The sequence below is a fragment of the Berghia stephanieae genome, chromosome 13 (assembly GCF_034508935.2).
Source record: "Berghia stephanieae isolate SIO BIC M18660-M18661 chromosome 13, UCSD_Bste_1.3, whole genome shotgun sequence".
In the NCBI taxonomy this organism is placed as follows: domain Eukaryota; kingdom Metazoa; phylum Mollusca; class Gastropoda; order Nudibranchia; family Aeolidiidae; genus Berghia; species Berghia stephanieae.
Window position 1 is genome coordinate 20682830 of NC_088372.1, and position 26226 is coordinate 20709055.

Below are 26226 nucleotides of genomic sequence, written 5' to 3' on the forward strand. Positions count from 1 at the left end.
GTACTCAGGTGTAAAATGAATAGCTGGCCATTTAAAGCGTTGTCCGAAAAAAAATAATTGTAATATCGCCTAACAGGCGTCATGTCCCGTCCTATATGGTAAATGTTGCGGTTGGCCAGGGACCCCTTGTAAAGCCCTTTGAGCACATTTAGTGGATATTGCGCTATATATAAAAGCTCAATTTTAACATTTATTTTTATCTCCTGATAATGGGAAAATGTACATAAATCACAAAAGACAAAAAACAATATTGGTTTATACCAAGGGGGATCTATGAATATAATGTTTATCTCTCAAAGCAAAATGCAAAGTGTCAATGTGCTTAATCACCAGCTCAACCCTTACACGAAATTCATGTAGTGTTGTGAATCCAAACTGAGAATCTAAACCATAAAGACACATAATAGGTTTTACACGATACACTAGAAACTTACCAGGCGGTTGTTTGACAGCGTTGTAGACAGCTATACCGAGTGGTCTGGATATGCTGGAAGCTACAACAGATCTGGCTGAACAGTTGAATTTGTTACACATGGACACCCTACTAGCAGCTCGATCACTCCAATATAACCAGTCTTCATAGATAGTCAGAGAGTGGGGGTGCCTCAGGAACTGATGAAAAGTAGGCGGTATATGAAAAAAATTTGCAATTGCTTCATCTTCTGCATTAAACATATAATATCAGAAAAATCATTTTCCAGTATGTATGTGTGTGTGTGTGTGTGTGTGTGTGTGTATGTATGTGTGCGTGCATGTGTGTGTGTGTGTGTGTGAGCATGTGTGTGCAAGTGACATTTTCAATTAACTTCCCTGATTTTGAATATTCAATTCAAAGATAATTAAATTTTAACTAAAAATTATATATTGACTCTTATGCTGAGAGGCCCTGGTTCATATACTGTAACAGAGGCAACAAACACTGTGCTTCAATGACCAGATGAGTGTCAATAATATCAAACTCTAGCCCTCTCATTTTGACTTTATCCCAATCCACTTAGGTGTGAATGAGAACTAAGCTGTAGGCAGTGACAGATTAGTCAGAATTATATTAAAAAGAAGAGTAGCAAACAACTTGAATTTTATGAAATTGGAATGTGGTTTCTTAACCCTTGCTAGGGAATAGAAGAAGAATTATAAAATGCATTAAGTAAGGTAAATTTTGAAAATGTCCTTTAATAGTAGTTTTATTGCAAATAATCTTCTCGTAATCACAAACGGGGTTCCTGATTGTTCAAAAGGAACACTTTTGCTATGACAACCTTGATAATAACCATTTATTTACATGCAGCTTACTTGACATACATACTTTACTTATTTTCATCTAAAAAACAGTGACAGAGTTGCAATCAGGTTGTCAGAATTTTTTTCAGAATATGATGGCCTCTAGTTTAACTGGCTGGCCTCACCAGTGTTTATTTTTAGTTTACAGCACTGGAAACACTTTCAGAACCAGTTTTTTTTAAATTAAAGGGATAATCAGAAAATTATAGATCTGGATGTACAAGAAGTGTCAAGAAGTTCCATCTAAACCGATGCATAGTATTTCCACCAAAAAGGATACACTTGAATGGCAACAAAACACATATAAATAGATTTATATACCAAAGAATAATGATTTACAAGAAAATATTCGTCATGTCCCACACAAACATAATGTATATTATTATGTCTCTCTCTCAGCAAAAGACAGAAGGCTAAGCTTGGGAAAAATCAAATGGCCTCAATCCATACAGTTTACAAAAAGAAATACTTACATGGTCATTGGCAAAGACTCTGTGCCTTCCCGATCCGTCATAATTACAAAACTCAATGAAATCCATTCTGGCATCAGCAAAATACAGTCTCTTGTTAGGGTAATCAATGGTGAGGGCATTTGGCCAAAACAGCTTCTCTGACACGAGAGTAGTTCGACCAGTCCCATCCAAACCAGACCTTTCAATACGTGGGTTTTGACCCCAATCAGACCAGAAAAGATAACGCACTCTGAAAATATTTCCCAAAAATCCCAGTAAAAATGTAGGTCATATATAATTAATTAGGAATAGTCCCATTATATGTCTTGATAAAGGGAATAGTCAATAAAAAATCAATAGCTTATCATGATTTCTGTAGTGTTGAGTGGTCGGCAACAATTACTCCCTGCCTTTTGAATGCATGATACATTCCATTTTATCCCAAAATAATATATATCAGATCTAGAGGTTAAATCAGGGTAAACACTCCTGGCATTAAAAACGATTTTGACATTACAAAGTATACTTCATACCAGAGCTAAAAAAAAGTATAACAAGTAAAAATTCAGACTCAAACCCTTCCTCATCCAAAACATAAATGGTATAAAAGGTAATAAAATGTGTAAGCCTGGAATGAAAATGCAGAGCATTACTCTTGGAAAACGTACCCATCTCTTGGGTCCACTTCAATGGCACGTGGGTTGGTGATGTTTTCAGAAAAGAGGACCATCCTGTTTTCTCCCTGCAGGTTGACAACTTCAATGGTTTCCATGCCATAATCTGTCCAATAGAGATTCTGTCCCAGCCAATCCACAGCTATGTCCTCGACTACATCAATACCTGTGGCCACAATCTGAATAGAAATATGCAATGATAGACGGAGACAGAATACAATTGTGTACTTAAAAGAAGCAATAGAGAAAATCTCTATTTCTATTCCTTGCTCTTAAGTAGAGATCTCAACAAAATATTGAGGATACAGATAACTTAGTGATGGACATTTGCATCATAAGCAATGGAACCAGTGGCGATTCTAGATATGGTCAACATTATTCAGACCCTTCTGTCATTGCGTAGAAGGGTCTGTTATATCTGGTGGAAAGTACTTTGTGATAGATTAGCACCAAATCCAATCAGTTAAACGGTACAGAAAAAAATGAACTACAGCTCCAGGGCCTCAAATTCGTCAATGTTTTATTAGCTAAAATTAGGCGATACAAAAAGGTTGTTTCATATCATTTGTGAAATAAGAAGAAAGTTATTTAATAATAATAATATATACTATATTCATTCAAATAAAAATGGAATTTTGTTTACAGACGTCGCATGCATAAAAATGTATAAATATAGAATTAAGAATTAAGGGCGACACTTTACATATATACTATATTCATTAATTTTAAATAAATAAATTTAAATAAATTTTATTAATTGAAATAGATTATTCTTATAACCTCTAACTTGAATTTGTATGTGTATATTTCAATACTACAACTCAATTTTTTTTCTTTAATCATAAAAAAAACAACTAATTGTCATAAAATAAAATACATAATTATGTCAGCATGAATATGTCTCCAATTCTCAAATTATCTTTCTATTTATGCAATTAGTTCACTGATTGTCTTTGCCTACTTTTGTCTATACTTATAGCAAACCATACTTTTAAAAGTTAAACCTGTTGTATTTTTTTGTGTCATTATTTTAGTTTTGGATTATTTGTTGATATTCAAATTAAGCGTCATTATTTCTATTTTTCCTCACAATAACATATTTGTGTCTTTATGACAATACAACACAAAAAAGACATCCAGATTTACAATGCCCATCCATATATTTTCATCCCGCTAATGAACTTTTCACCAATTCGTTTAATCCCACAAAAGCCAATATAGAACCTACCTCTGTCAAGTTAGTTCCATTAATGGTGGTCCGATAGATCTTCTTGAGGACAGTGTCAGAGAAGTAAATGTGAGAATTGTTGACATCAATATCAATTGCAGTGAGTGAAGAGAAAGGAGGGAGGGGAAGGGCGTTGTACAACCATATTTCAAGATTAGATTTGACCACAGATGTACGGCTGGCAATCAGAAGGAATAGATCTGTATCATCTGGAAATTAGGACGATTGATTTTTTACTTTTTTAATATTTGAAAAATTTAAGAAAACTACCAATTTGGATAATCTGCTCAAATTTAAACAAACATGAGGTAATGAATAACATATATTTCAAGTCAATGTAGAATAATGAGGCATTAAAAAATGTTTCACACACATAAATCACACTAAACAAATAAGCGCACAGGCAGTAGAAGAGAAAAAGAAAAAAAAGAAGATGACTTCAGACTTGGGGAAGAACGGTGAAGGAGATGATAAAGATTGGCAATTCTGGCACAAAGTTAGTTTATTGGGTCAAGATATGCTTAGCTAGAGGAACTTTGCTCAGTGAGAAACAAAAGGGTCTCTATAAAAAGTTTTAAAAAATATTTGAATTTTTATCTGATACACTTTTGTGCATCAACTGTTCCTCCATCAGGCTAAATACAAAATATGTCACTGCCCGTAACTAGGAACACATTGACAGTTGAGACATGTGGTGTAACGTGTGTAAAGTGTCTTAATATGGATTTCAAGTTTAGTCACATATACTTTTACTAACACAAGTCTATGTTCTGTACCAAGTTTAGTTCAAGTTCAAGTTCAACGTCTTTATCTGCAAAAGGCGAATTACCTATCAATGCATATTTTATACAATTATGGTGTTACTTTCTCCATTATTGCGTTCTTGAGTTGAAAGATAAATGTTTAATGATTGACCAAATTTGTTGTTAGTAAAATCTAGGATTTCTGGTGGGAGAGTATTCCATTCATTGATGGTTCTTGGGAAGAAACTGTTTTTATATGTGTTGGTTCTTTGTGTTGGAATTGTGAACTTACTGCTATGAAATTTCTTGTGAATGTACAGTGTTGTTTTGTGAAATATTGTGGTAGAGTTACTGCTGTTTTGTTGGAATGTACTATTCTGTGAAGTTGAAGGCGTTTTTCTTTCCGCCTACTCTCCAGTGTTTTCCATTGTAACAATTTCAGGGCCTCAGTAACGCATCCTGGTTCACGCAAGTAATCATTGGTGACAAACCTCAAAGCTGCCCTTTGACTAAAGCATTGTATGCCTGTTCTTTCACTGGTACAGGTTCCCTAAGGAAGAGAGAGAGAGAGAGTCTGATAGCTCATTTGATAGAGCACATGCTCACAGGCTCTTTTGAATGTAACAGTGATTGGGGAGATAGATCCATTAGATAAGGCAGGAAGTACTTTGCAATTGTCTAGACCTAATGTAAGGGTTGACAGAAAATAATCTTGATAACCTCCAGATTCATGAGTCTGATGACTTTAATGGAATAGCTTTGTTTTTGTTTTTAAATAATGAATTCTTACTTCTCATAGCCTTGCAGGTTCTCTTGTCAGACAAAAGCGTATATTGACTAACACATTGGCACTTGTAAGAACCTTTAGTGTTGATGCATGTCTGGCTACACTTTCCAGGAGGATCACACTCATTGGCATCTGTGAAGAGATATATACATTGATTGCGTTTTAATCCACCAATGGTGGTGTCCAAATCTACTCCAACTTGATTTAATTGCTTATTGTTTTCACCAATCAAGAGATTGGTAACAGCGATGCAACCTGGGCTTCATTAAGCTAAAAGTTGCAACACTATTACTTCTATGCTCTTTTAGACGAATAATGGAAAATCATAAGACAAATTAAAATTTGTTATTAAATCTATTTATGATTAGAAATGGTAGCATGCTTTTATGCTTTAGTTTTATGTATTCATTATATTCCCAAAATTTGTCATCCCTAAGAAATGTATTGTATTTTTTTTTAAATCATAAGCACAACTCCAGGTAGTCAGGGTCATATGACTTACTCGAGGATACAAACTTAGTTCCTCCTGGTTATGAGTCTTAGGGGTAGTATAGTAAAGCAATATAGTCTCTGCATTATAACCCTGAGGTACCAGGCTTGTGTCCGAATAGCTACACGGCATGGCCTTGAACAAGCCAACAGACCCTTGCTCACAAGATGCTGTACTTACACAGACCCAGAGTAATGATTAATATCATTTCTCCCTTCAAGGATAAAAAGGGATAAAAAAAAAACCCAAAAAAATAACCAAACAAACGAACATAAAAAAAGAAAATCTAAATCTGCTATGCTACCTCCACTTTTGATTTCAACGAACCAATAATTCACTCTTTACTGGGATACTTTAATGTTATATTTTGAAAATGAAAGTATTCATTGAAATGTAAGTGGCATGATATCATCGTCATCAATATTACAATTGCAACTACCCAAACCATCAACATGACTATCATTATCATTGTCATTAACGATAATTGAATTAAAAATATTCTATCATAAGTGGAGACTTGAATCACTCAAGAGTATTATCAGTACTTGTAAATACCCTTACCCACACAATCCTTGGTTCCATTTAACTCCTGTCCGTGAAGACATTTACACTCGGCACCCCTTGGAGTCTGGATACAAATATGGCTACAACCTCCATTATTAACACGACAGCTGTCCATGTCTGAAAAGAAAATGTAATTAATTAAACAATGTGAAAGAGAAACAGACAATTGTGAAGGAAAAGAAAACCTAAAATCATAAACATTTATTAGCTTAAAAAAGGAACAAGAAATCAGACAGTGAATGAATTTAGGAAAAAGCTTAAAACATTTTACTTTGTTTCTTGGATGTGTGAAAAGGTGACATATTTGTCCAACTTTGATGTAATGTGCCTGGGGCCCTTCGTATGTGGGGATTTTTGCACAATAGAAATACACCTTATTATTTTTATTTAATTTAACTTGAAATATTACATACTCAAAACTTTTTCTAGCAGTTGACAAAAGCAAAAGCTTTGAATCCAAAATGTTAGGTGCACTTTGGGTTATTTTTTTTTCCCCCATTCTTTGACTTACTAGACCTATTCCTCTTGGACCCTGCTGGGGAATGGGGCGGCAATGTCACTCATCCAGCACATCTGGTTCTGAGCCATCCTCCTGAATTTTAGCAATTGGGTCATGAAATTCATTGGGAATGTTACTCTCAAATACTATAAAGCATATCAATTTTCATAGAGTACTCACTACAAATGGGCGATTCATCATGTCCTCCAGGACAATCAGGATTTCCATTACAGACCAGAGATGAGTTGATACATACCTGACTACCACCTGGACATTCCCACTGACCCCTAGGGCATGAGAATGGTGGTGGGGCTGAAATGAGTTTTGAAAAAAAAAATAGTATAAGTGAAGTATAGGTTTAAATTTAAAGTTCGTTTAGTCAAATATACATAAACTTTTAAAAATTCAAACCTTTATATGTAAGAAAATATTTCATTTACTGGAATGTATTGGAATGTAAAAGATTGACAGAAATTAGTCTCTGTGTGAAATATTACAAAATGACACCGATTTATATACACACCGTATTACTGTGTTCTTCGAAAATGGAGTCAAAAGGATGCACTTGATGCAGATGCAATAATGAAAATGTGATCTAAGAAACCCAGAGAGATTGTATCGAAAGATAGAAGTCAAAATGAAAGGAAGGCACATTTGGTGTGCATCAAATGGGATTAGATGATGCACACATAAAGTTGTGTATTACATTTACTCGCAACAGGAATCTGTCTAAAATATAATAAAACAAAAACACATTAAAATTCAATCTTACGGCAAGTAAGAGTGGCATCTTCATCTGAATTATCTCCACAGTCGTCATCACCATCACATACCCAGCCATGGAAAATGCAGTGACCATTTTTACATTGGAATCGGTTGCCACGGCAAGTAATTGTAGCTGTAGAAAGAGGTAGAAAAAAAAGGAATTGGAACTGGTGAACTAAAAAGGTCTAAAACATCATTCATCACCATTATTATCAATTTTGCCAATGCCCTCATGATCATCATCATCATCATTGTTATAATTGTCAAAACCATAATCATTATTGTTATTATTATTATTATCAGACATCAAATATGATGTCTTTTCAAAATAGAATAACGTTAAAACGTTGAAGGTTCATAAATAAAACCAAAGAATAATCAAGTTGTAACCAGAAGAATAAACCATCACTTAGTAATATGACGAATATATTTGAAAATATATAAGTTACTCACGACAATTGTCTTTTTCATCTGAGCCATCTTCACAATCCTCCTGTCCATCACATTTCCAAGCCTCAGGAATGCAACCATTTTTGTCTGCACACTGGAACTGGTCATGAAGGCAAGTGTTCTTGTCAAGAACAACTGAAGAAGGCAAAGAGCAAGACATTAGAACACATTCAAATGAATTAACGATATTATATAGATTTTATTTTCTTAAGTGCTTTGATTTGATGAGAATTCATTAAGTGAAGAAAGACAAATGAGGGTTTGATCATCTGTATGACACATACGTTTTACTCCCAGGTTGCAAAAATTTGGCTCTTGATCTTGCTTGAGTAGACTGACGCATTTTCTTCACATTACATCAGTTACAGGGGGTTTCCAATAACCAGGGGCTCCTGATAGCTCAAATGGTAGAACACTCACTTCACATGCAAAGAAACTGAGATCAATCCCGGGTGATGTCGAAAAAAATGTTTCTGACCCTCCTGCCCATCCAGCAGTGGGTAGCTGGGTCTGATACATCTGGTGAAAAGTACTTTGCGATAGACTAGTGTCCTGTCCATAGGGTAGCAAGCATGCTAATGTCCGTTTCACGCATAGAAACCAGAATAAATTCTAGCTCCATGGGTCAAATGGCTTTCACGGAAGAACATCAGTTACCAGCATCATTTCCCTGATACATCAAAAATTCTGCAAATTATTTGAAAAAATGTGCTCCCATAAAGCACAGGTGACCTTAATTGCTTTATGTAATATCAAATGATTTCATTGAGAACTTTTCTCAAAAAATGGTTTCAAACCCTTAATTTGGTACACAAGTTACCTGTGGAATTGCTCTCAAGCTTCATTGAAGTCAAATTTGCTTTACTGTTACTGTGTTCAGGTGAAAATAATAAGATATGAAGCTGCTTAAGGTAAAGGGTTAAGCCAAACCAAGAGAACATAAATCTTTTTTACAATCAATGTAATTTATGTAACATTGTATTACAAGCTGTGGAATGGAAATTTTGTCACCGAAAAACATTTATCAAGTATTTAAAAATAACTTAAAGCTATATTTCTAACTTAAACCCATAGATAACATTGTAACCAACAACAAGTCAAAGAAAACCAAAGTAGCCCAAGTTTTCTGACAATTATTTTTGACCTCATTGTATTTTAAGATGAAAGTAAGGCATTCACTATTTGAAGGATATTGCTTTCTGCTAATGGCAAAGGACAATTTAGAGTTTTTTTAAAAAGTGAAGTTAAATTTTTTTTTTTTTAAATATCAAATTATCAACCCAAAATCTGATGAAAATGTAATTATGAAATCAGGAATGACTCAGAAGCAAAAGGCCACTGATATGAGTCCCAGGTGTAATGGGAGTTGTTTTACTAGCCCATCTTTACACCCAGTGATTGGGTAGCTGGGGGTGTTGTATCTGGTGGAAAGTACTTTAAAATCTACTAGCTTTTATCAAAAGGGTAGTAAACAACTGTCGGTTTACTGCTATAGGTGATGTGATACACAGCAATGTAGGCATTATAGCTCTAAAAAGGACATCTTTTTTACAATTTTCTACTTAATCATTTTAAAATAATCAACTTACAGCAATTTTCTTCATCAGAGGAATCATCGCAGTCTACTACTCCATCGCAATGAAGTTTGGTCAAAATGCATTGCCTCACAGTCTTACAGGTGAATTCACTCCTGGAGCAATTTAAAGGTGGACAATTTCTTTCATCGGATTGGTCATAACAATCCCTACCTCCATCACAGACACGGATCTGAGGAATGCATCTCTTGTCATCACACTGAAAGTAATTGGGAGGACAGGTGTGTTCCCCTGAAATTTAAAATTACAGAAACTTTGTATGACTGCACATTTCAATAAAGACCAAACTTTACGAGTAAATTCATCTACTCTGTCCAGAACTAAAATATTGATATTTGGAGCAAAACTAAGTGTTCTTAAAAAGATTCAGCTAAAAAGATTAGAAATGTACATGAATATATTGGGTGCGATCTTAAAAACAGAAAACTTTGGAGGCCAGTAACCACATCTAGGTTATTGGCTACAGGAAGCAAGTCTGAAGTTTTACTATCAAACCCATTGATATTTAATGTATACAATATTTCAGGAAAATATGTTGAAAAAATTTAATTCCACTTGTTTATCCTATCAAATATTTGGGACATAATTCTAAAATTTTGATGTGGTCTGTGGATCTCCTTTTTCTTTTTGACTGTGCTACGGGTTGTTAAGAATAAAGAGAAATTGACAATTTTTCAATTGATCAAATTGATTTTCTAATGTCTTGAATCGTGATTCTATCCCATGCATTTCAAATTGACACTTTTATCTGTGCTACTGAGCAAACCGTTGTATGACCCTTATGAAGCTAGTTGGACTTCATTGATCAAATGCTGTAGGCCATTGGATTCCTGTCAAGACTCACTGGAAGCCATATATCTTTAGAAATGTATCAAATGTCATTTTCTCATCTTATTTAAGCCTGTGTAAGTTACCAGTGTTGGCCTGTCTTGTTGTAAAACAAATGACCAATCAGGATAAAGTGAAACAAAGTCACAAATAAGTTTTTCTTCTAAAGTGTTGCATAATTTTGAATGTTCACTTTTGTGGCTGGTGTGAAATGAATTACTTTCATGGTAAAATCTTTTCAGTGAAATTCCAATTTTGTTTGCCATTAGACATCAGAAAGAACAGGTGTTTGGTGTAAAAAATAAAAACGACTTAAAGTGTGTGGCGATCGGTAAAGATGATGTTGAGATAGTTGACTATTTTAAATATTTAGGAATAACCATTGATAGTTCCCTCAATTTCTCTCAACATATTAATATAATATCTAAGAAAGTTGCCCAAAGATTATACATCCTAAGGAAATTCAGAACATTTCAAGTAAGGAAGAAAACTATGTTAAGAGTTTATGACTCATTGATTAAAAGTGTAATTGCGTTTGGCTGTACCATATGGTTTGGAGGATGCCGACTTAAAGATAAATCAAAAATTTCAAAATCTATCAAAGAGGCATCAAAAATAATAAACCATCCTCTTGATGGAGTAGAAAGAATTCATGGAAAAGCAATAGAAAGGAAAGCATTCTCAATTACCAACAATAAAAAACATATTTTATACCATGAATTTAGTCTTTTACCATCTGGGAGAAGGTTTTGTCAGATTAAATGTAGAACTAACAAGTATAAATCAACGTTCGTTCCATCAGCAATAAAAATTTAGAATATTTCATATGGTACAGAAAAACCAAGGATTGATTCGTTGACTGATTAACTGATTAATTTATTTAATGTAAGATTAACTGACCAATTGATAATGATGATAATTTTTGGTGTCGAATTGCCACAATCGTAACAAATTGAAAACGAAATGAATATGTTTATGTTGTGTATATCGCACGTGTGAAAGAAAGAGAGGAAGAAAGAGAGGAAGAGAGAGAGAGAGAGAGAGAGAGAGAGAGAGAGAGAGAGAGAGAATAAGTAGGAGTGAAATATCTGTTCAATGTTACAGTTATCGTTTAACGTTATAACAAGTGTAACTAAATGACAAATTGCCATATTTATGGACAATAAAGATCTAGTATTATTATTATTATCATTATTATTCTAGTGAAAGCTAAAAACAAGAAGCAAATTTGGAAACTTTTGATATCGTGATTTTTGAATAACTTTGGTATAACCAGCATAGATTCTTGACCAATAGGGAATTTTTAATTAAACTTGGCATGTATTAACCTAAGGTCTTGTTATTGTCGCTTTAAAATTTTCGAATATTTTTAATTTCTACCTTGTATTTAAACAGCGTCATTCTTGTATCCGTCCTGGGGTTTTTTTTTCTCACACACTACTTATAAGAGCTTATTCCAATGGATTCCCCTTGCAAGTCTTAGTGCTTTATTTATTCTCCAAGCTTGTCATATGGGACAATATTTTTATCTATGCCAAGTGGCCATTGTATAAGCATTCTTATAAATGTCATTGCCTGTAGTCTGTTGATCATCACACTTATGTAGAGAGGGGTAATGTGTGTAAAGTGCCTTACCCAAGGTTAAAATGCCAGAGCCAGATTTTTGTAATCTTTAATAAAGACTGAAAAAGTTAAGTTTTACTTTAATTTATCACTAGACCAGACACCATACCACTGAGCCAGTGAGCCACTAACGCCTAAGTTCAGAAACTGCAAAACAAAGCTGTGAAAATTTGAGCAGTGAAAATTTAAGCCTTGTCATAGATTTCCAAGAATTATTATTGTAATAGGTGAGTGAAAATACAGCTTTGTATCATTTCACAAAGAGACTTAAACCCAAAAAACAAAAAATGTATGGCACTTCCCTCATTTCGCTGACTCAAATACCACACATGTCTCTGTAATGTTATGAGAAAAAATAATCGCTGTAATTTTCAATACTGTTTTTATATTTCTTCAGCCGTTGAACTTTAGTACAATAATTATCTTACACGCTAAAAATGTTTTGATATTTGAAAAGACAAAAACACAATTGAAATTCATTTTTTTTTAAAATGAAGTATTGAGCAGGCAACTATTTTATAAAGAAAATTGAGCTAAAGTTCTCTAATCCATCATTTTTCTATACTCTTACCACAAAAATCGCCTTCATCGGATCCATCCCCACAATCATTATCTGTGTCACATTTCAGTGAGTGGCTGATACACAGGCTGTTGTTACACTGAAACTCCCTTGAACTACATGTTTTGGATGCTGGAGAGAAGAAATGATTAAAATAAAACTCTATAATAATAACAAAAATTCAAGTTTCACACATTTATAACAATAAAACGAATTCTAAAAGATTAAAAACTAAAGACATTAAAACAATACATTTTTTTTGTTTTTTGTGTGGTCTGTTATTTTATGAAATTGGTACTTTAAAAGATGGATATGATAAAGAATTAGCTTTAATTTCTTCATCTGTGATACTGGAGTGGTACCCGGAGCCTGATTGAGTACTAGATTCCAACCTAAATAAACCTGGTCTCAACCTACAAGAGCCAAAGTCTACAAAACCCTCCTATCCATCCAGCAGTATTTAGACACATCTTATTCAAAGAGTAGCAAGCCATTGTTACTGATACTACAGAAACTAAGATTAACACAATACGATTCTATAAGAGACAACTATTTTTCTGTATCTTGAAATGAATAGCATTATTTATGAGATGTGAAAATGAGATTGTAGTAAAATGTTAAAACATGCTAATACTCACGACAATCGTTTTCATCAGACATGTCACCACAGTCATTGTCTCCATCGCATGTCCAGATACGACTGATGCACTGACCGTTATCACATTTGAATCGATTAGAAGGGCAGGTGGTATCTTGAGAAAGGAAATTATATCATAACTTATTATCATATCCTCAGTGCTTTAACTGCAATGATTTTTGCCAATTTTACATAACAGGTCTTTCTTGGAGTGTGGTTCGGGGTGGGGTTGTTTTTCGTGTTCTGGTTGTTTAGATTTTTTTATTTTGATTGGTTATTCATCTGATTCAAACATAAAATCTAGGGTGAGGTGATGTTACTTACTCAAAGCCACACAGTGCATCAAATGTAATAGAGGCCTGCTACTTTCTCACAGTACTTAAGGCCAGCAATGCAATCCACACTCTTTTTAGTGGTATAATCATCAGTTATAAATTATAAATGAATGTTTAATTCTATTGAAGATTCCTGTTTTTGTTTTTTAATATTTAAACTGTACTTTTGACACTCTTGGATCATGGGAGATCCAATATGTCAATCTGGTTTTCATGTAAGAATCAAAAGAACATAGAGAATTTAGTTTGAAGTCAAAATGAGAAAAATAACAAAACTTAATTTTTTTGCAGTTTTAAAAAGTACACTCATTCTCCTTTACAAAGGTATAAAATCATAAAGTCAAATTTCATTATTTTGAACTAAAACTGAAATTCAATTTTCAGCATCTGTTTTACTTTACCTTAACATAACACCAAATTGAGACAGTTAATCAAATATAAGCTCATTGCAAGTTTTTTTAAAATAGAAGACACTATGATATATGAGTTTTAATTCAACATCATCCATTATCATCAGAATCCACTGGCAACAGAAGTCAAGAAGCTTAAAAGATTTGCTACGGACTCCACTAGTGACTCACAACCTCAATTGATAAAGTACACGATTAATGCACCAGCTCCTTGATTAGGTTGCATTTTTTGTCTGACCCTTCCGTCCACCAATTAGTAACAAGGTAGCCGAGTTTTAAAGAAAGTATAATAGTTCAATGAATATATGGATATCCAAAGGCCATCTTGCAATTGCTATTGTCCATTTAATCCTTCAATAATTAAGATAAATTCCATATTGTCTTATGGCTTTTAAGGACTCCATACTTAAGATTGTTGATTATCAATGATAAATCAAATACCTTTAGGACAGCCTGCTTCATCTGATCGATCCAAACAATCATTATCTCGGTCACATCGATAAGAGTTAGGAATACATCGCTTGTTCTGACACTGGAAGAGCCCCTTCCGACAAGTAGATTCCTCTTGTTCATTTGGGTTTGTTTCACAAGTCCTCTGGTCTCTGCCTAGTTTGAATCCGTAAGGACAACCACAATGTCGGCCTACTTGACTTATTCCCCCCTTAATAGGAACCACAAAACAGAAATGGGAACAGTCACCATTTCTCTGACTGCAGGGATTTTGTCCTGAAAAATATGAGAAAATAAAAGATCATCAGACTCATCATCAATCAGAAAAAATATTTTTAATCAACAATCCATACTACTGGCTTGTCTGATCAATAATATAAAATTGAAAATTACTTTATATCTGTAGACAAAGGATAATCAAAGAGGAAAAGGGATAATCAATTTTTAATGTTTTGACACCATTTGCCCTCCCGACCATTTGACGGCAAATTGTTTTCTCTTTGATTCTAGAATAAAACATAAAATATGTAAATCAATAAAGTAATAAGAACTTATCACACTTTTGTTGTCTTACAAAACTGTGGTAAATTCCTAATACTTTGCTTTGCTGATATTGTCAACATACTGAGCACTCTTAGTATCACATTTGTATCATTATACGATTAAATAATTTAATAAAGTATCTATTTCTTGCTCCTTAACACTTGTTTCCTCTTCCCTAGTTAAGACTCATATGATAACCCGGAGCGTTGTCATGCTGTTGTAATCATCACAGAAACGTCTCCCCATCTGCCATTTTGAATTTGTATAAGTCTTTATAACAGTGTATCATTATGTCAACATTGATATCCTAAATTTGGTTAATTCTGGAATTCATACAAACAACTTACACATAATTTTGATTACACATCATGCCTAAGTAAAAGAAGACTGTATACACACACCACACAAAACATTTAACAAAGTTCAGCCAGAGTATTACTATCAACAAATATTTTAAAAATCCAATACCAGGTTTAAACACTTTACCACTGGATAACCAGCCTACCCTATTAATATTCACCATCCATTTTTTTCTGGCAGCTTTTTCTCGTTCTCTTGGACCCACAACCAATGTACCTGAATTAGGTTGTAGATTAGGGTCATATATCCTTATTCCCATAACTCGACCAATGCCTGATCTCATCTTCATCTGCTGACCTCCACGTCTATTGATACGTACGATTGACTTTAATCTCCAGTCAGTATAATAAATAAAATCTGTAAGAAAATGAAAATAATGTGATGACTAAAAAGTAATACCAAAACCAACAACAAGAATAATGATAATAACAATACTTATTATAACAACAACGATGATGACAACGACAATAATAATAATAATAATAATAAAAAAAAGAAAAGAAAAGAAAAGAAGAAGAAGAAGAAGAAGAAGAAAAGAAGAAGAAGAAGAAGAAGAAGAAGAAGAAGAAGAAGAAGAAAGAAGAAGAATTGTCGTAGTCATCTTCGTCATCATCATCATCCTCATCACATAACAAAAAGAAAGCACACAAAACGTATCAGCACTTTTTTTTTAGTATAATTCCTAAAAATATGAAAATTTGCATCGGGATACACATGTAAAGACAATGCATACATAAATGTTCATAATTTATAGTCAATGCAAGATCATTTATCTGATCTTATTAGATCACATTATGTGACAAATTTTTTTATATTTGGCTTCTTGTAATACCAATAATTAAAATTCAGATGATTAAAATTGTAATGAAATTATTCTTGAGGTAAATGGTCTGGATTGAACTGAGCTAGCTAGCCTACAAAAAAAAAACAATACAAAAGAATTTTGTTGGCACCTAATCTAAAGAGGAGAGGATTAAGTGTCAAGACAATACCTTTATAAATTGCAATTCCAAAGGGATGAACAATGGTGTGGCCTTGCAGAGTTATCAGATCTCCTCCATCCAATTTGGAATGCTGAATTCTGGGGAAGAAAATACCTGTTTGCCAATCATCAACGTCTTAATTAATGTAGTCTCTTAAGGCTGACAACCCAACATCATTCTATATTTATTTTTTATAAATTCCTCTACATTTCAGTTAGACTGATTGAGATAATGAATAGGAAGACATAATTTAAATGGGAGTCATGACTCAATATCGTTCAATTAATTTACAGGTACCTAAGGTTGAATTATCCAATAAAAAGAGAAGTATTTAAAGTTTGATATCTCAACTGTCAAATTTGTATTTCATTTCACTTTTTACTGGGAAGAACGTTTTCTAGTTCGTACTACCACAGTTTCATACATTGGAATGTATTAAACTATGTCATGGTCAAGAAAATGATGAGTTGAGCTTCTGGAGCATTCTTCCACTCAGCAGCACAACTCGCGTGAGGTAAGCTACCAAATATTAAGTTTGCACATCAATGATGTGCAAAGTGAGATGGAATTAGGGTTGTCACATGGTCAGATCAGCAATTTCATTTTAGAATTATCCTTTACTTTTTTTTTCAATTTTAACGCTACTGAAGAAGACTGATGGATCAATTTTTGACCAACACTGGTGAGTCAGAATTTCAACAATAGTCGGAGGGAGGATTTACAGGTCTGATATACTGTTTAGCCTTTAGACATGAATTCATTGCAAGAATTTTCCCACAATATCTAAAATAGACCCAACTCATCACTACTGAGGAGACAAACTGAAGATTGGTTGATTAATTACCGGTCAAAGTAAGCATCAACCCAATAGAGCCGCTCAGTCATGAAGTCCACAGTTAAGCCATTGGGCCAACCAAGCTGTGTGTTTTTTATCTGTGTTATATTAGTGCCATCTGTGAAACACCTTGCTATGTAGGCTCTTTGTCGTGAGTTCCTCAGCCAGTCAGTATAAAATAAAAACCTAGAAATGGAAACAAAATGGTTAAAATAAATAATTTTTATGCTTTGTTAATTCAGCATTTATCCTTCAGATCAATTTCAATTTTGAACAATATTTCCACATTATATAGAGCTTAATATAAAATATAACTAGGTCATAAATATGCTATTCATGTAGGACAGGAGCTCTCAAAAATATTCTAACGATCTTAAAATATTTATCCTTAGTGGAAAATTTTAATTTGTTGTATTAATTAAATATAAACTATTTTTAAAATAAAAATTAAACAATTCAATTCTTTTATTAATAATAGTTCTATCACACATGGAAAAAAAGGCTCTCACCCTTTAAGAGGATGAACAACAACAGATCTAGCATTGCCTAAATCTTTGATGAGATCACGCCTGTCATTGGGATGATAGACTCTCACAACAGATAAACTGCTGCGACGAAAGTCTGTGAAGAAGAGATTCTTGGATATCCAGTCATAGCTCATCCCCTCCACAGATCCTATATCAGTGACTAGCTGTGGTAATGGATCTGGTGAGACAAAAAAAAATTGTAAAAAAATTTGGAGAACAGGCATTGATGCAAGTAATAAATACAAAATTGTATGTATGATACAGCGCCAGAACGAAAAATATAAGAAAAGATCAGTCTTCGTTGACTGAACATATGAGTTTCAAATTGCTAAGCAGAAGTGCATTCATAAAATCATATAAAGGTGAGCCATTTCAGGCTATTTTTATCTTGACATAATAGACCATGAAGCCTAAAATTAAAATTTAAAATAAAAGATAAACTTTAAAACATCAATCTAGTTTTATGACAATGTAATCTGTGATCTCTATACCTTTTTTTTCTTTTTAAAAGATAGTGAATTGCAATAATTTACTTGAAGATGATTTTAAAATGCAATGGCACTAAAAACAATTTATTGTCAACAATATAGAAGATTTTATAGCATAAATATGAACAACAAACAGTCAACGCTTCAACTGCAGATAGCGTTAAAAGTCAATGACATTATGTTAGATAATCAAGAGAACTTTTCGGTTGTTTAAATTTTACATTCAACTATATTTTCAAACAGTTGAATCATTTTTCATTGTCAGGTAATAAAAATTCTGATGGGGTTTTGAGGCTAAATTAAAGAGTTTCATGTCAAATGTCACAAAAAGACAAAAGTTATCATCAATAATCATGAAACCGATGGCACAAAATTAGTGATTTATATTTATATCGTTTTAATATTAACAAGTCATCAAAAAGTAAGAAACTTCTAGAGCAAAAAGAGAATTGTTGAGAGTATTGATGAACAGTGGAAAAAAAAGCCAAATCATATCAATGTGAATTTAAATCAGTCATTTAATGTACAAAATGTTTCTTTTTGATATTTGTCTCAAAGTAAAAATGTGACCTAAGGACTGAAGTCATAACATTTTTCAGCTGTTAAAAATGTACGATAAATTAATATATATTGCCTATTACAGATAAAATACAAAGAAGGCGGTTCTCTTCCACTAAAAACTTCAATGTACGTATAATAATCACGAAGAGGGATGGAGATTAAAGCCTGAAACAGTCTCCATTAACTATCTCTACTTCTTATAAAAGTAGATCTACTCCTAATCTAATTTGTTCATAACATGAGAGAATAAAAGCTGTATATCAAACAATCAAACAAAAAATGAAATAATATTATAGAATCATTGAAATTTGTTGCTTTTGTTTTGTTGTATCACAAATTATAGTTTTTAGTTTATAAAAATGTTGGATAAAAAAATTAACTGGCCTTTAAAAAAAAATAGGCATAAAAAAATACATATAAAAAATCTTAATTATCAAAAGAATTTGATTGGCTTTTTAAACGGGTACAAATAATTATCATTCAAAACTGTTTCTGTATGTAAATTGTCAGATTTTGGGAGGATTTGCAGGAAAAAAGCCTATGGTGCTGATATGTTCTGAGTACTTTCTCTAATATTTGATTAAATAAACTGTATTATTATGCCCCTTTGGTTTAGGAGAAAACCCGATTTTACTACAGTACAATAGCAAAAACATGTTATCAGGCGTCCCTTTTATCCTTTGTTAAAAAAAACATAACAGAAGTTGTTTTTTTTCCTCCAGCAGGTTTTACTAGAATAATGTTTACACATAATGATATCATGACCACAATGATAATTCTTAATGTCAAATCGTTAAATTTGCGAACCCATCATTGTAAAAAAGAAAACATTTTGATAATAATAATATGTGAGGTCAGTTGAATGGAAATAAGTTTCATCGACTCCTGGATGTGAAGTTTCAAATTCATTTCCAGTGCATGCTTCCAAAATCAGTTGTGGGAACTTGTTCAAAAATTCAAATGCAGGAGTTCAAGAATCTGATATTATGAAAATCTCTTTGTCTTTGATTCACAAAAAACATGAAACAATCCTATGCCTCTCTTATACATTAGTAGTAACCCCTAATAACATATGAAAAAAGAATTGCCACCAACCTGATTCTCCAATCTTTCCCCTGTAGATGACCCTGTTTCTGACATCAGAGAAAAAAACTGTTTCATTTTCAGCGTCATAGTCCAAAGCAACATAATTGACACCCAGCCGACCCCAGCGATGCCCAACAATGGGTGGGATGGCATCTACAGGATATTCTCCAGGTTCGTCAAGAGAAATGCCACGAATAGCCCGTGGTGATGCAAACAGGATGAACTTGTCAATTTCTGGAAGAAAAAAAAATGTGAAGTCTTACAAAGTATAACCTTTGCAACTGTTTTTTTTTTCATCCTAATAACATCTGTGACTAACAGTTTCAACCTGGTATTTGTTGGCACGGATGATAAAGAAAACTGTAATTTAATTGAAATGATCTGAATTCCGAGATTTATGTCTTTCAGAGTTTAAGAAATAAACCTCATTGAACTTTTTGAAGACATCTATTTTAACCTAAATTGTGTAAGTTGAACTTATAGACTAATTTTAAGCACAAAAACCAACCCGGCGTAATACCGTTTTGAGACAATTGGTCACATTTATAAAGTTGATTTGACTGCCACACTGCTTTTTCACAACTTATATATCCAGATCTTGATCAGAGTCATAAGGCCCATGGAACTGTTTATATTGGTTTCGGTAGCATTAAATTAACCCTTTTCTTACCAACTATAGAAAAATCGTAATGTTTGTTACGATATAGCTAACATTTTTCTTATCCTGATTTCTTTAGTACATCAGAGGAAACAAAAGAAAATCCTAAAGTATTCTGGAGTTATGTAAACAGTAAAATGAAGACAAGACAGGGAACCTGTGACATAAAAAAAGAAGATGGCACTTGGGCATCTGAAGATGAAGACAAGGCAGAGGTGCTAAATCTCTTCTTTGCAAGTGTCTTTACAGTGGAGAACCAGAAAAACTTGCCAGATATTGCTAAAAGAAGTAATATAGATACTACACAATGGCCGATTACTGAAGAGAGAGTAATGAAGAGACTACAAAACCTAAAGGAGAGTAAATCACCTGGACCTGACAAACTTCATCCTTACATCCTAAAAAACTTAGCAGAGCAGCTAGTAGAACCCCTAACCAAGATATTTAACCAGTCGATGAAAGAAGGAAGACTACCAAGGGAATGGAAAGAAGCTAACGTCACAGCCATATTCAAGAAGGGAGACAGAAAAAATCCAGAAAACTACAGACCAGTGAGCCTGACATCTGTCGTCTGCAAGCTCATGGAACAGCTGATTAGAGAAGAAATGGTTGATCATATGACCAAGAACAAACTATTCAGCAAAGATCAACATCGTTTCATGGCGGGAAGGTCTACGGTAACAAACCTACTTGAAACAATGGATGACTGGACGAGAGACCTGGAATTAGGCAACAATTTAGATGTCATATACCTCGACTTCAGAAAGGCATTTGACAAAGTTCCACACTGGCGCCTAATCAGGAAATTGGAACAGTATCAAATTAATGATCAGACAGTCAAATGGGTCCGAGATTTCCTCAAAGATAGAAGACAAAAAGTGATAGTGAATGGAACAGCATCAACGGAGAGACTGGTAACAAGTGGAGTTCCACAAGGAAGTGTACTGGGACCGGTTCTCTTCCTGATTTATATCAATGACTTGCCAGACAATCTATCATCTAAATGTAAAATCTTTGCCGATGATACTAAGCTCTATGGAGTAGCTAATACAGAAGAAGAAAGAAACACCTTACAACAAGATTTGAAAAAGCTTGAAGAATGGTCCGAAATATGGCAGATGGAGTTCAATGTAGATAAATGTGCAGTTCTTCACCTAGGAAAAAACAACAGAGAAGCAAACTATATAATGAAAGAAAAACCCCTGCAGAAATCCAATGGGGAAAAAGACCTAGGAGTATTTATTGATATGAAGCTAAACTTCAAGAAGCAAATTCAAGATGTTCAATCTAAGGCTAGTAAAACACTCGGAATAGTGAAAAGAAATTTCAAGAATCTGAAAACAAAACACATGACTACCATCTACAAGACTATGGTTAGATCAAAGCTGGAATATGCTAACTGCATATGGTATCCGAAGTTTGAGGGAGACAAAGACTGTTTGGAAAGAGTGCAAAGGAGAGCAATAAAACTTATCACACACCTGAAAGACAAAACCTACTGTGAGAGATTGAAAGAATTAAATCTCCCGACCTTAGATTACAGGAGAAGAAGGGGAGATATGATCCAAACATATAAAATAGTAAAGGGAATAGACAGGGTAGAGGCAGGATTCCTTAAACCAAACAAGAACATTCAGACACGAGGAAACAGCAAGAAACTGAAAAAAGAACGTTTTAAAACAAATGAAAGAAGGAACTTTTTTTCATCTAGAATTGTAAATAACTGGAATAAACTACAAGAAACCACAGTATCAGCAAAAAATTTGAATAAATTCAAAGCAGAGTTGGAGATAAGCAACACCCTAGGAAACAAGTTCAATTATAAAAATTGGTCCAATCATTAATAGATGAGGAGGAGCGAAGGAGACTACACCAAGTCTAAAAGCTCTATACAGAGGTATCCAGGTAGGTATCCAGGTATCACAAATTTAAAGACAACTTTTGTTATAATTACAGAAATTTAACATTGTGTCAAAGAGCTCTTTTGCTGAAAACAAATATGTTTAGCATATGCTTACTGCTTTTATGTTTGAGTAAAAAAGAAAATGTTTTATGTTTGTTGGGTGTGAAGTTACCATAAAAATCCTGAAAATCTCTGGCAAGGATAAAATTAAGGACAACAATTCCATAAGATGATAGTCATAAAGCACTTTCTGTCATATCATTTTGCCCAGCAATCCAATCATTGGCATCATCACCATCCATGGTGGCTTGTGCTCTTTGGCACGTTGCCGGTCAGCTGTCTCCACGAATCACGATCCTCCACGGTGCGCATGAAATCTGTGTTGCTTTTTAAGTCACATTTGGCAAAGAGGAGCCAAAAAAGAAAAAAAAACCCTTATTGCACATGGGACCAATAACTTTTCCTTTACTTATGAAGAGAGTGCTTTACAAACTGATCTATATGAGAACCCTCATCCCTTTCGCCCCATTTGGTCTGTAGCGTACTTAACATTTAAATGGTGAAACCTACTTGTGCAGTTGGTGAGAGAGGCATCCAATTTATATCCAGCTTTACACAAACACCTATATCCAAGACCATTATTATCAGTGGTATGTGACAGAACACAAATGTGTTGGCAGATATTTTCATCACATGGATTGTTCGCTGCAAAATCAAAAACAAATAAAACAATTTATTCATTGATGTAATTACTCATAAATAATAAATGAACAGAATTAAATAAAAATAAATAATTATAGCAAACACATTTATATACCAGATTTCTATGAATCCACTATGCTCAATGCACTTCATAATGCTTCATTTATTCCTTTATCAGGCTACATGGTACTAAAATTCCATTCGGTATAGTGCATGTTGCCTTTAGGTGGGGGTTTTTCACACTAGAACTTTTTCAATATCCATCTTTATCCAGGTACTCATTCTTATCTGAGATTTATAGGCGTAATGTAAGTATAGTGCCTTCCTCAAGGATAAAACAATAAGGCCAGGATTTTGCACTGCTCAAAATGGTCACTGACCTCTCAAAAGACTATATTTCTATTGCATGACCAAACACTGTACCAATTGTAAGACGATGCCAGACTAAATAAAGTTGTTTTTGTTTTTTAAGACTGCAAGAAATTCCTTCATATTTTGTAATTTCTTACTGCTAAAATTACAATTATTGTAGCGATTTTAAAAACCAGTTTATATATATACACATGAACTCAAAAATATGGACATATATATGTACTGCAGTGCTATACAAAGCAGATAGTCTGTATCAGTGCATGTTGTCCAATCGTTAAATGAAAAATAGAAACATTTATAAAAGAGCATAGATTTAACATGCTCAATGGCATGGGCTTTATGTGACACATTAATTCCTCTAGCAGGTCACATGGAGCCAGACTATTTGCCTGTAATGTGTCATTTTAGTACCTACCATTACTACAGTCCACTCCGGATAATCGCAACTTTCGGTTAATCGCAACATTTCCCAAGAAACGGAATTAATTCTATATAAAAGTCACTGGTTAATTGCAACAAGCTTCGGTTAATCGCAACAAATTTTTGACCTCAAAAAGTGGCAAATTCAAAATATCAAACAAGTAAAATTCCATGATTAAATTGTATCATCGGTGAAATCATGTCAGGTTGAAGAATCGAGAGTGGGCAGGGTTTAATGCTACACTAGTGTGTCACCAAGCTATTAGAGACAAAAGAGGGCGGGACTTTGCAGTCGATAATGAACTAAGCTTTGAAAAGCACATCAACGATAAAGTGAAAAAGGCAACTGCAATGTTTGCAACAATTCGCCGAATATTTCAATACCTAAATGAAGATACTTTCATTCCACTGTACAAAGCACTAGTGCGAACACACTTGGAATATGCCAGCTCAGTCTGGGCACCATTCAAAAGTAAACACATTGAGCTTATAGAAGGGGTCCAAAGAAGAGCTACCAAGCAGCTCCCGAGTATGAAAGGGATGACATACGAAGAGAGATTAAAAAAACTGAAATTACCAACACTAAGTTATAGAAGAATAAGAGGTGACATGATAGCAGTGTACAAAATGTTAAATGAAAAGTATGACCAAAAAGCTGGTAATCTACTTAAACCCTGGCCCAAGCACTCCCTGAGGACAGGAACAAGGGGCACTTCTAAGAAACTTTTCACACAAAGGGCCAGACTAGATGTGCGCAAGCATAGTTTCAGTGTTAGAATGGTTCAAGTGTGGAACAGTCTACCAGAGAAAGTTGTCAGTGCTGATTCCTTTAACACATTCAAGAACAGACTGGATAGCTATTGGAAAAACCAAGAAATCTACTATGATTACAAGGCTAGCATCACATTCTGTCTTCACGGTAATCTGCAACCGGAAGAAACAAAGATGACACCGGAGTCCAGCGAAGAGGATCATTGAGAACCTGTGCTGGAAATCATCTCTAAGTATCTCTAAGTAAGTAGTATGGGTTTGTGAGGTCATCTGTGACAATTAGATAGGAGGTGAGGGAGCTGGGCATAGTCAAGACAGCAGGTAGATAATGATTGTAAAGAGAGACTGAGCGATATCCTTTGTTATGGGATTGACAACTGTGCATTGTGACCATGTGGTTTGGTGAGACCTTATTGTCTCTCATCACGGCTTATCTCTTGGACTCTAACAAAAGAGAGAATGTTAATCAAATCTGAATAAAATGTCGGCTTGCATCACAGCTACTCTTGCTTGACAAAATCTATACAGGGCTGCCATGTAGTTTATGTTTCAATCGATTCCTCAGGAACAATGTTTATAACATCTGGTTTGAGTTTACCTTATAATATGTATAAAATGTTGCAATTGTGAACAGGAAACTCAACTTCGGTTAATTGCAACTTCGGTTAATCGCAACATTCTGGCTGATCCCAAGGGGTTGCGATTATCCGTAGTGGGCTGTATTACAATAGCTATCGGCTATCACTACTAGCCAGGGCAAGTTATGCATTCATTGCCACCAATCCAGTTACCCAACTATTAACATATTAATTATAGGCATTGCAATAATTTTTCAAAATTGACGTAGAGCCTCCATTTTAGTGATGCTGAATAGAGGATGGTGAAAGAAAGACAATGTTAAAAAATTATCGTTCTCAATCTATCCGATCAAAAGTTATGACCAAAAATGTGTCGAAAAATAAAAATATAGTCCATATAAGGAAAACTGTGACCTATAATTGGCATCTTACGAATAAAATATTCATAATGAGATGACTTCAGATAGGGACCTGAAACTTTTATGAAATTTAATCACGTATGACTGCTCCATACATTAAAAAATAAATTTTGAGGGGTCAAAACTTCAAAAAACAAGCGATAATTGGCAGCAAATCATAAACTGTGAACATTCCAACCCATACATCTGAATAACAAAATGAGATAAAAATGTGAAATTTTCAATTTTAACTCATTAATAGCAGAGGACTATGCAAAACAGAAGCAAAATTTAGCACAAGTTCAAAAGAAAAATTATTTTTAAAATCACTGTGCTGTAGCAAGTCAAGAGAAATTTTTTTTAATCAAAGTGTTAAATCTGCATTTCACTTTTGAAACAAATGAAGCATAACAAAATATTATTTTGAGGGGTCAAAACCTCAACCTAAAAAAAAAAAAGAGCGATAATTGGCCGCAAATCATAAAATGCGAACATTCCAACCATCAAATCTTCATAACAAAATGAGATAAAAGAAGAAAAATGATAAAAATTAATTGTGTTCAAGAAAAATTTTTAAAAATAAACATTAAACTTTTGTAACAATTTGAACCATAACAATAATAAAACAAAACATAATTAAATATATTTACAGTTTGAATAATATGATGTAT

The 26226-nt window shown here is 33.8% G+C and overlaps 1 protein-coding gene across 1 annotated transcript in view; it reads right to left on the reverse strand.

Annotated features, from left to right (window-relative positions):
• Nucleotides 1-26226, reverse strand: part of LOC144958734 (low-density lipoprotein receptor-related protein 2-like) — a 146414-nt gene that overhangs the window by 67042 nt on the left and 53146 nt on the right. Inside the window, exons 12-30 of the mRNA XM_078890904.1 lie at nt 22885-23019; nt 19763-19987; nt 17601-17796; nt 17101-17277; nt 16266-16354; nt 15490-15630; nt 14362-14646; nt 13177-13290; nt 12551-12670; nt 9523-9759; nt 7937-8068; nt 7491-7616; nt 6899-7030; nt 6217-6336; nt 5169-5297; nt 3636-3844; nt 2402-2586; nt 1755-1983; nt 435-612 (exon numbers count right to left, since the gene is read on the reverse strand). Coding sequence (XP_078747030.1) covers nt 435-612; nt 1755-1983; nt 2402-2586; nt 3636-3844; nt 5169-5297; nt 6217-6336; nt 6899-7030; nt 7491-7616; nt 7937-8068; nt 9523-9759; nt 12551-12670; nt 13177-13290; nt 14362-14646; nt 15490-15630; nt 16266-16354; nt 17101-17277; nt 17601-17796; nt 19763-19987; nt 22885-23019 — 3159 coding nt within the window. The remainder of the gene's footprint in view (nt 1-434; nt 613-1754; nt 1984-2401; nt 2587-3635; nt 3845-5168; nt 5298-6216; nt 6337-6898; nt 7031-7490; nt 7617-7936; nt 8069-9522; nt 9760-12550; nt 12671-13176; nt 13291-14361; nt 14647-15489; nt 15631-16265; nt 16355-17100; nt 17278-17600; nt 17797-19762; nt 19988-22884; nt 23020-26226) is intronic.